The sequence below is a fragment of the Haliaeetus albicilla genome, chromosome 3 (assembly GCF_947461875.1).
Source record: "Haliaeetus albicilla chromosome 3, bHalAlb1.1, whole genome shotgun sequence".
Classification (NCBI taxonomy): domain Eukaryota; kingdom Metazoa; phylum Chordata; class Aves; order Accipitriformes; family Accipitridae; genus Haliaeetus; species Haliaeetus albicilla.
Genome location: NC_091485.1, coordinates 13,947,777 through 13,957,532, shown reverse-complemented (window position 1 = coordinate 13,957,532; position 9,756 = coordinate 13,947,777). Strand labels below are relative to the sequence as shown.

General features: G+C 51.7%; 1 protein-coding gene across 2 annotated transcripts; it reads right to left on the bottom strand.

Moving 5' to 3' along the window:
• Positions 1–268: 268 nt before the first annotated feature.
• On the bottom strand, positions 269–7,381 carry CBLN2 (cerebellin 2 precursor). Of its 2 annotated transcripts, XM_069778873.1 has the most exons (4): positions 7,238–7,379; positions 5,635–6,271; positions 3,397–3,516; positions 269–3,121 (listed from the first exon to the last, which is right to left on the bottom strand). In XM_069778873.1, exons 2-4 carry the CDS (start codon positions 6,004–6,006, stop codon positions 2,924–2,926), a joined length of 690 nt encoding a protein of 229 aa, XP_069634974.1. In that variant the 5' UTR covers positions 6,007–6,271; positions 7,238–7,379; the 3' UTR covers positions 269–2,923. The 2 variants fall into 2 exon arrangements, with proteins under 2 accessions (XP_069634974.1, XP_069634975.1); XM_069778874.1 differs by lacking the exon at positions 3,397–3,516 and having other exon boundaries at positions 7,238–7,381.
• Positions 7,382–9,756: the final 2,375 nt, after the last annotated feature.

The window sequence follows — 9,756 nt, the reverse complement described above, 5'->3', positions numbered from 1 at the left end:
TAGACAAGCCTACTCTTAATGTGCTGGGAGGCTCCTTTAGGTGGTCTCACATAATATTTCTGATTGCATTCTACAGTGCTGCTGTTGCACATTTTCCCCCTCTAACATGAAATACATCATGATATCTGCACCTTATATGTATAGCAACGTCTACTGTTTCCAATCACAAGTAGGTTGCACCTTCTCAAACTCAGATACAAAATCAAGTAAAAGGGGAAAGGGAATAAATATTGCAAAGAACATTAAAGAAAAAATCAAGCACCGTGACTGTAAGTAGTGTACAATAAGAATTTACTGCCCATTTTCCACTTAATTTAACTCTTTATATAACAGTCCTAAGTCTACAGCTTAGCACGAAGCACACACGAGTAGAAGAGGGAGAGGCAGTATATTAGAGACCTTCTTTAAATTCAGAAGAACATTGGTTATCATATAAACATATTTAGCTTTATAAAATAACCATGGTCAAAATTACTGAACTTGAATACATGAAGTGGGATATTCAGATTCTGCAGCTCCAATGGCTTAAGAAACTTACAAGAATATGTCCAAGGCAAACTTTGTCATTGGCCTCATTCAGCTTAGGAGAGAGCCAGAACTAAGATGTCATTGCCTTCCTCAAGCCAGATGAACTGAGATAAATGGGACAACTGAAAGTGATTATGGTAGGCAGAATTTCAAAATAAGGCTGAGGAAACATAATAGAAACTGAAAACTTGGGACCTTGAACCCACCTCGGTGTCTATTTTCTTGAGAGATATGATCAAGTTGTAAACAAAAAACCTTAGATTTAAAAGTAGTTTTGCATTATCTACCATTAAGACAACTGTTTTCATAACTATTTTTGTATTTTAATAGAAGGAGGTTGCTGCCGACTCAAGTTTTATTTCACGTATTTAATCATAGCCCTGTGATATTTTGTAACTAGAACCAATGCAGTCATGCCAATGCACAAGGGAGAACTAGAAAATGCAACCCATTAAAAAACAAACCTGAAACCTCTTCATTCAGTAACCGGCAAAGTGAAATGCCAAAGCAAACAAACAACATCAATGGTGAAAATACACAAAAATATTAAATTGGCTTATGTTTTAGTCATCTGAGGTATCATAAGCAACACAGATAAGAGGTTTTTTTAAGAATATATGACTTTAATTGCCTTTGTCCCTTTAATGATAAATTTACAATGAAAATGACATGTCCACCATAATTTTGAAATACAACATAGCTACCACCAATTTGCTGCAAATGCCTTTGCATTGTATTTGTTTGTGGCAGAGGAGTAAATCTGACAAAAATAAATTCTTATACACATCCACCCTTGTGGGATTAATAGCAAGATGAAATATTTCAAATTAAATAAATGAAGATAAAAATCATATAAAATAATATAAACATTCCTCCTGGATCTCCTCAAGCAAGATTTTCCTCAGCACACTGTCTAATACACCAACCTTCATTAAAAAAGTAAAAAAACAAGATCTGCTTATTGAGAATGAGGCAAAAGGATGCAACTGACGCTGGCCTGGTATTTTACCTCTTATTGATTGGGGTAACAACTTTTCCTAACCTCCAGTATCGATGTCAGTCCACCCCAGAACTCTGAGGCCATTTGCACTGGGAAGAGCACACACGGCTAATAAGTGCACGGCACACGTGCAACTTCTGATGCCTTTGCGGATCCTCAGAGGCCCCTCTCCCAAAGGCTGTCAAAGATGCTAGTGGCAACTCCTCCGCTACTTGCCATGGACAGGTCAAGTGGAGAGGGTTTTATTTAATTTGGAAGAGGAAGAGTTTGCTCTGCCATCTCTCCGTGCTCCCACAATGTGTACTCAAGCATTAGTGGACAAATACATCAAATAAACATCAGATAAAAGCACCCAAAATACGCTCGGTAATGCAAAGAAAGGATATATTTTAGGGTACGGTCAGAGAAGATATTCAAAGCCTCCATTGTTGCTTCTAGAAATGTCAGGACAATTCAGAAATGTCAGTTCCTTTACGAGTTTCCAGATTGTAATTGAAGGATCATGTAGCTCTCTCGCTCTTTCTCTCTCTTTCATTCTCTCTAAATAGGTCTATAAAGATCAGCTGGAAAGTGCAGACAGAATTGTTCACTGGTTAGCTTTACGTAGAGCTACAGGGTATATATGTGCTTTGTTTTGTCTTATTGATCAATCTAGCTTACATTTTTCGCACACACAAACAAAAATCAGGAAAAATAAAAAGCCGATGAAAAACACGAACAACACAAAACAAATAAGGTTCCAATCGTGCAAATTTTGCTTCACTGGATAAAGCACTTCTTGACACAGTAATGTCCAGAATCCCCCTCCCCCAGAAAAATACAGGACTGAGACTGAAGCCATTCTTTTTTTTTGTCTTTTTTTCTCTTTTTTTTTTCTTTTTTTTTTTTTCTTTTTTCCTTAAGGCTATACAACACAAAGAAATAAAGCATGGAAAGAACACCTCATTGGGCTGAACACTTCATTCTTCTGGCTCTGGAGCGAGCCTTTGACAAAGCAATTGTGTGGTCCAAGTTATTTGTCTCATTGGGACAACAACGAGAGAAAGAAAAAGAGGAAAAAATGAAAGAGAGGAAAAAAAAAAATAATAATAAGAAAGGCAATGATCCCAACAATAAAATCCGAAATTGACTTTACAATCACAGGTACAAATTGCTCAGGTCGATAATTTCATTTCTCCTAAAGATCACTGTCGTCTAAAACTAATTAGAGGCGCAGGTTCCCGAGGAATTGTCAATATTCAAAGCAAATGTTGGAGTTTAGAAGGTTATCATTCTTCTACCGTGACAGTCTGACGGGGTGACTGGAAATATTGTCATGTGCTGCCAAGTTCAGGGTGTCGTTAACGATTGAATCCTTGCTCCGGCTCCTGGATCTGTCTCCTATTCAGCCTTCTTTTATAGCGGAAAGACTAAGAAGCCAGAAAAGGTTGAATATTTCCACCCTCCCATGAGGTTACCCCTTTCCAGTTTGAGATGCACTTTGTCTTCTCTTTCCATGTGGAGCAAAACCCCATTGCTGGCTGCTTCTCTGGTGACGTCCTGATCCCCTGCAAAAGCTGAAATCACTGGGTAGCCGTTTTGCATTAAACTTACCTAAAAAGCGCAAAGAGAGAGAATCTGAGTTTTCTCAATACTCTCAATGACTTTATTGCCCTGTGCACATCACAGAACTTTGTGCAGGTTAGAAACAGGGTTGAATTAAGCTAAGGCAATGCGTGATTTCTGTCATGCATACAGACCCCTTTCACTGAAACAACCTACAGTCTCGTTCTTCGCTTGCTGGTTTTGTAAATGCACCTTAGTGTCTAGAAATGAGCATTTGAAAAAACAAAAAGGGAAGATAGCATCTTCTTTAGATCACAACCCACCTGGATGGTTTGTCTGTTATAGACCTTGACCACGTGGAAACTGAAACTATATATCCCTTTTCTTGGTGCTACAAATATACTGGAAGCAAGATCAAAATGGTTGCCAATATTAACTAATACCTGGAAAGTAAACAAAAAAAAACAAACCAAAACAAAACAAGAAAGAGAGAGAGAAAGAGAGAAATCAGACCCCACCTTAGAAAAGCGCCAGTGAAAATCTGACATGAGCTCCATGACCGATATAAAGCCTAGTCGAAATGGCATTTGCAGCACAATTAAAAGTGCAGTGCAGGGGAAAGGAGCCAAGTTACAGACACATTTAAAAAGCATCACAGTTCATAAAACGATTTAGTTACGCAAAAATGATCTCCAAAGCCTGTTAGATGAAGTGCAAATGTCCACACTGCACTGTCAATAAAGCAAAGGTGGCAGAAGCGGGAGGGGAGGGAGGTGGAGGGAAGGAAAGGAGGGAGGGGAAAGAAGCGAGGAAAAAAACCCCGAAACTCATCAACTCATAATGCAAATATATGGGGTTTAGCTAGCACTACTGAAATCAGACCTGCCCTCGGGTTTAACAGGGTATAGAACTAAAATCGTACTGCAGAGAGGGGCGAAGGGGGAGAGAGGATGCTCAGCAACAGCAACACCTCCCAGCTCATGCCTCCCTGTCCCTCTGGAGGGCTGTGCGGCTGGGGTGGGCCTGCTCCTCCTCCCCGACAGCAGTCAATCTGCCATATATTTCAACATTTTTTGGAACAAAGAAAAAAAGAGTAAGAGTGGAGCCCTCCGGCAGATGTGCAAAGCCTCACGGGGAAGCGGTGGCCGCATCCTGGCCCCGCAGAGGCTGGCGGTGCGGAACCCGCCGATTTGAGGGGCATCCGGCCCCGGCTCATCCTCTCCCTCCTTTTCCAAGCTCCAGCGATGGGCAGCCTGATTTGGCTCCAAAGGCACGGTTAAGGAGGGGAAGAAAAACCCGTGGGCCCATGGCCATCCCATGTGGCGAGCGGGAGAGCCCGAACCAGCTGCTCCGTCGTGCCTGTCCCCGCGGCACCCCGGCCACGCTCAGCTTCGCGGGCTGCAACCTCTGTTTTAAGAAAGAAAAATGCAAAGCAAGAGGAAAAAAAACCCCAAACCCCCCAAATCCTGAGCCTTTCCTCCCAAATAGCCAAACTCTATTATTTCCAAGAAAGGAAAAAAAATAAATATATTAATCCATTATTGTGGGAGCACCAAGGGAGGAACGCCTTCAAACTCCTAAGAACTGAGCATTGTGGGGTAAAGCGTCTAAAATATGCTGTACTTGAAGCAAGTTCTTTTTTTTTTTTTCCTTTCCCTCAACTGATCTGACTTTACGAGATCCTGTACGTGAGGAATAGCTGTGCAAACTCATTAGGAGGGACAGGTAGACAGATGAATGACAGTCGGACAGACAGATGGAAAAAGAAAAAAAAAAAAAACAACCACAAACAAACCAGAGAAAACAGTTTGCGTGTGCTCATTTTGGCTGACTCTGCCATACTACTTCAGGAGTCAGAGGCGGTAGAAAAAAAGTAAATTTCATCGCAAAAAAAGCAAGCGGAAGGACGGGGCATGGGCTCCGGGAAGCAAGCGGTGCGACCGCTCCGTTATAACCCACCGGGGACCTCGGTCGCCTCGTTTGACAAGGCGGGAAACACCCTCTTCTTCCTCAGCCCTCCCTCCCCAGGAGAGATGCTGTAACATTGCCAAATGCGCTCGGAACGGGCAGACCCGGCGACTCCCCATCGGTAAATCTGTCCTCCCCTTGCCCTGAAAACGAGCATTGCCGACGGAGCACCGAAGGGGAGGACGGGGCGGGGGGGGGATCCGCGCTTTTGCCCCCCGGATCGTCCCTGACTGCCCGGGGCAATCCGGGGCTGCAAGGCTCCCCGGCGAGCGTCTGAGGCACAAAAACTCGCACGTTAAAGCTCTCTCCGTGCTGGCGACGGGAGCGGACAAGAAGTCAGCGTGCGTGCGTCCCCTCCTTTACCGCCCCAGGAAAGCCCCGCAGGCACCTAAAAAACCAAAACTTCCCAAACTCTTGCTGGGGAGTTGGGCTGCAAAACTGCTGCCGAGGGGGTGGGCCGGGCTTAAAAGGCGGCGGGGGAGCGAGAAGGGAACGCGGCGTGTAGCGGCGGGGGGCTAGGGGCGGGGGTGTCCGCGCAGGGAGGCGAGGGGCCGGGGGGGGGAGCAGCGAAGGCGAAGCAGGCGGCGGCTGACCTGGTCGAAGTAGATGGTCATGGTGCGGTTGCTCATCTCGGAGGGCTCGTGGTTGGTGCTGCGGGTGGCCGAGAAGGCCACCTTGGCGCTGCCCGAGCGCACCGAGATCCCCAGGGAGGAGGTGATGGCGCCGTCGGCCGAAGGGCTGGAGTCGCACACCACCAGGCACTTCCCCTCCAGGACGATGGGCTCCGTGTCGTTCTGCGCCCGCACCGGGCACCCGGCGGGCAGCAGCAGCAGCAGCAGCGGCAGCGCCGCCGCCAGGCAGCAGCAGCAGCCGCCGCCGCCGCCCGCCGGCTCGGCCGGCGCCCCCCGCCGCCGCCGCCCCATGCCCCCCGCCGGACCGCCGCCGCTCCGGCTCGCCGCCGCCATGCGGGCGCCCCGCGCCGCCGCCGCCGCCGCCGCCGCCACCGGCGGGGGCGGGCGAGGCGGAGGGGGCTGCGCGCCTGCTGCCGCCGCGGCGCCCCGCGGCCAGCGCTCTGCGGGACGGCGGCTGGGCAGCGGCGGCTGGGGCCGCGCCTTCCTCCCCTTCTCCTCCGCCTCCTCCTCCTCCTCCTCCGCCTCCTCCTCCTCCGCCCGCCTCCTCCTCCGCGCGGGGCGAAGGAGCCTCCTCAGAGGGCGGGCGGCGCGCAGCAGCCTGGCAAGGGCAAAGGCGGCGGTGAAGCAGAGAAGCGGGCGGGCGGGAGCCGGGCACCGCGCCGCCCGCCACCTCCCCGGCCGGTGCGGGCTCCCGCCCCGTCCCCGCCCCGGCCGCCCCAGCCGGTACAACGGGGCGGGGAGAGACCGCGCTGCCCCGGCAGACGGCTCCTCGCCTCTCGCTTTCCCTCCCGTCCCCCAGCAGCGGGGGGTCCCGCAGCCCCAGCCGTGCGTGGAGGCGGGACGGGGGGGGGGGGGGGCAGCGCGGCAGATTTCGCCCCTGCGCCCACGGGGGAGCACCCCGTGGGCGCCTCGGACGGTCCCTTTCCCGCCCCGCCAAAGCCCGGCGAGTTCCCACGGCCCCACTTTTTACTCCGGCTGCGAGCCGGCTTTACGTCCGCCTCCTAACGCCCCGGCCGCTACGGAAGGAGATTTTGGTGTTGCTGCTAATGCTCCCTCTCCCCCTCGCTGGAGCTGCCCCGCTGTCCCGAGGGTTCGCAGGGGGCCGGAGCCCGCGTCCCCGCCGCGGCGCTGCCCCGGCCGGGCTCCGGGAGCCGCCGCCGCCGCCCTCCTCCTCCCCGCCCGGGGGCTGCTGCGCTCGGGCACCGGCTCCTACTTCCCAAACCTTTGTGTTCCCCCCAGGCCAGGCTCCCTCCGCTGCCGCCGATCGCGGCGGCTCCCCCTAAACAACTCTCGGGAAGGAAGCGGCCGGCTGGGGCGTCCCCCGGCTCCCACCCCGGCATGCACACCCACGGCAGGAGGCAGACCCTCACCCGGCGTCTCCCTGGGAAGTTGCATCTCAGTTTTTCCCCGCTCGCCCCGAGACCTCGCTCCTGGGAGATCCCCCCTACGCTTCCCCCGAGGCATCTCTAACCGCTGCCCTAAGCCCGCATCTTATTACAGCTACCATTTAAAATGGTATTTTGCAAAAGGACCAGCCGGCGGGGAGGAGAACGGCCTGGTTTACCTGGGAGGTCCATGACGGGAGAGGAGGGCTGGCTGGGTAGCTCGTCCGTGAACTTGTATTGCTTAGAGAAAATGAGCCGAGATTGCGCTGGCAGAAAGAAAAGGAAACAGGAGTCGCCTCTTTCTCTCCCGCCCATTGCCAATAATCCCCCCCCCCTCCCCAGCCGCCACCACCACCACCCCGCTCCCTCCCTCCTCTCCTCTTCACACACACACGCACACTCACACGCTCGCACCCGGCAGGGATTCAGACGCCGGGAGGGGAGCGGAGCCCGGCCCCGGCCCCCCCCCCGCACCCCGGGCAGCCCCGGCGAAGCTTCACGGGCGGCAGGGGAACGCCGTACCCCCTCGCTCCCACCCCCGCCCTTATCCCCTTATTTCTACTTAACCCCGTCGGGGGGGAAACATGGCACCGCCACGTTAGAGCTTAACGGGCCCCCGCGCCGCGCAGCATCGCCAAGCGGAACCTACTTGGAAGTCGTAAACTTTAATAACGATAAGACTAATTAATCACCGCTAAAAGGGACACGGCGTTTGGGGCACTTCAGGCGCCAAGGCCGCGCACCGCACCCCGAAAGGCCCCATTCCCACGCCCGCACCCCACGCACCCCGGCGGCGGCGGCTCCCCCTTTATTGAACTGGTCCTTCCCCGGGGGCGGCTCCGCTCCCAGACCCGCAACCCGACCCCCGCACCCCCTCCCCGAGCCGGGACCCGCTCCCCGACCCGCGCCCGGCCCCGCCCGCGGCTCCGCGCCAAGCGCGGGCGCAGGGCGCCACCTGGCGGCGGCGCGGGGCGGCGCGCCCTCGGCGGGGCGGCGCGGGAGGGGAGGCCGGGCTGGACGGCGGGGCCGCCGGGGCCGGGAGGGAGGGAGGGAGGGAGGGAGGCTGCGTCCCGGCAAGGGCGGGAGGGAAAAATCCCAAAGGGCAGAGCCTTGGGCTGAGGAACCGAGCGGCCGCCCCCTCCCGCTGCCTGCAAGACCCGGGCGCGGTGCGCTCGCCGGTGCCTCCCGCCTTAACGGAGCGGTGACGGTAACGTATGTCACAGTCAAGGTTATTATCATGGGGTATTGCCAATGTTTCCCGCGTCTCAGCTCGTGTGGCTGCTGCCGAGAGGTTAGCAGCGGTGCGAGGGAGGGTAAGGTAAAGCTCTGGCCATCGAGTTTTGTGCCTTTCTTCCCACTGCAAATTGATTTTCTCGTTGCGTGTGGCGTTTTCCTAGAGATCCCGGTACCCAGGCTTCGGTGGCGGAAAGGAACGTGTCGGAAAACTGCAGAGAAATCTACATGGTAGCTCTCGATATGGAGAAAAATTTGCAGGTGTATCTCGATAGTAAAATTACCGTCTCATCTATGAATGAGCGCTCCTCTGTTTCAATCTTCTGCTTTAAGGACAAGTAAGGAACCCCTGCGGGTGTCTGCCTGACGATTTGCGCCGAGAAATTAATCATGCCCTGAAATTGCAGCTAAGCTGTGTGCAGGGAATTCCTAACCTATAGCTCCTTATTTCAAATGAGAATTTTATACTAAGCCTGAAATACTCGTGTTTAATGGTCTTTTTCCCAAGTTCAAGCACAGAGAGATGAGAGTAGAAAGCTGAAAAGTGTAGTGCATTAAAAGTATCAGGAGGCAGAGCAGGAACCAGTCTGTGGCTGTAAGGCAGCACCTATTCTGCAAGACAGTGAAAAGGACCACAGAAATTCCTCCAGAAGGCATCAACACTCAGTCTTGCACGGGTCTGGTACACTGGGGAGCTGCTATTGTTTCTCTGTGGATCACACTACTCATTGGTTATGACTCTGTTGTATAAACAAGGAATGAAAGCAGAGCCGAAAACATTTGTTCCTTGTTTTATATGACTTACAACATTAGGCCCAGTGGTGAGGGAACGATGGCACGTCACCACTTCTGCCTGCTACTTTCAAGAAAGATGAGCGTAAGAACTAAAGGGAACTGAAAAGCTCTTAAATCCAATGTGCATCCATGGGAAAACAGATGAAATCTTGCCTTTCTTCAAGGAATGAATCCCACACGTACAGAACCCCCCTTCTCCTTGGATAGCTAACTAGCAAAAGAACTATCAGTACAAATCAGCACAGCATGAATGGAAAGGAAGAATAACAAAATGAGAATATTTATTAGTAATAAAATATCTAATTATATGACCTTTACAGTGTTTATTAGAAAACAGTTCCATGCATTACTTCTAATTAAATACTGTCCTTAATGGGATAAACCTGCGGCCTTCATGGAGTCATGTAGCTGGAGGAATTATTTCTGTGTCTTTCCTTTCTTTTGTGAGTGGCAGGGCTGAAAATAGAGATTTTGAAATTATTATCGTAGTTGAAATGCAGTTCACTCAGTGATGGAGTGACTTCAGAAAAGTGTACCTTCAAAAGTAAACAAGCAGATAAGGTATTTGCAGTCCTCTTTCTTGAGCTCAAAGAGTTGGTGGTAGTTGGAAAACAATAGTGTGTATTCAAGCTCATGCCATTTTTCAACACTTTGCCAAGACTGTTAGTAA

Coding starts and splice junctions, on each gene's coding strand:
- CBLN2 (XM_069778873.1), bottom strand. CDS start 6,006: ATGGCGGCGGCGAGCCGGAGCGGCGGCGGTCCGGCGGGGGGCATGGGG. Junction 3,517..5,634: donor TGACCATCTACTTCGACCAG/GTCAGCCGCCGC, acceptor TTTACTTTCCAG/GTATTAGTTAATATTGGCAA. Junction 3,122..3,396: donor ATAACAGACAAACCATCCAG/GTGGGTTGTGAT, acceptor TGCGCTTTTTAG/GTAAGTTTAATGCAAAACGG.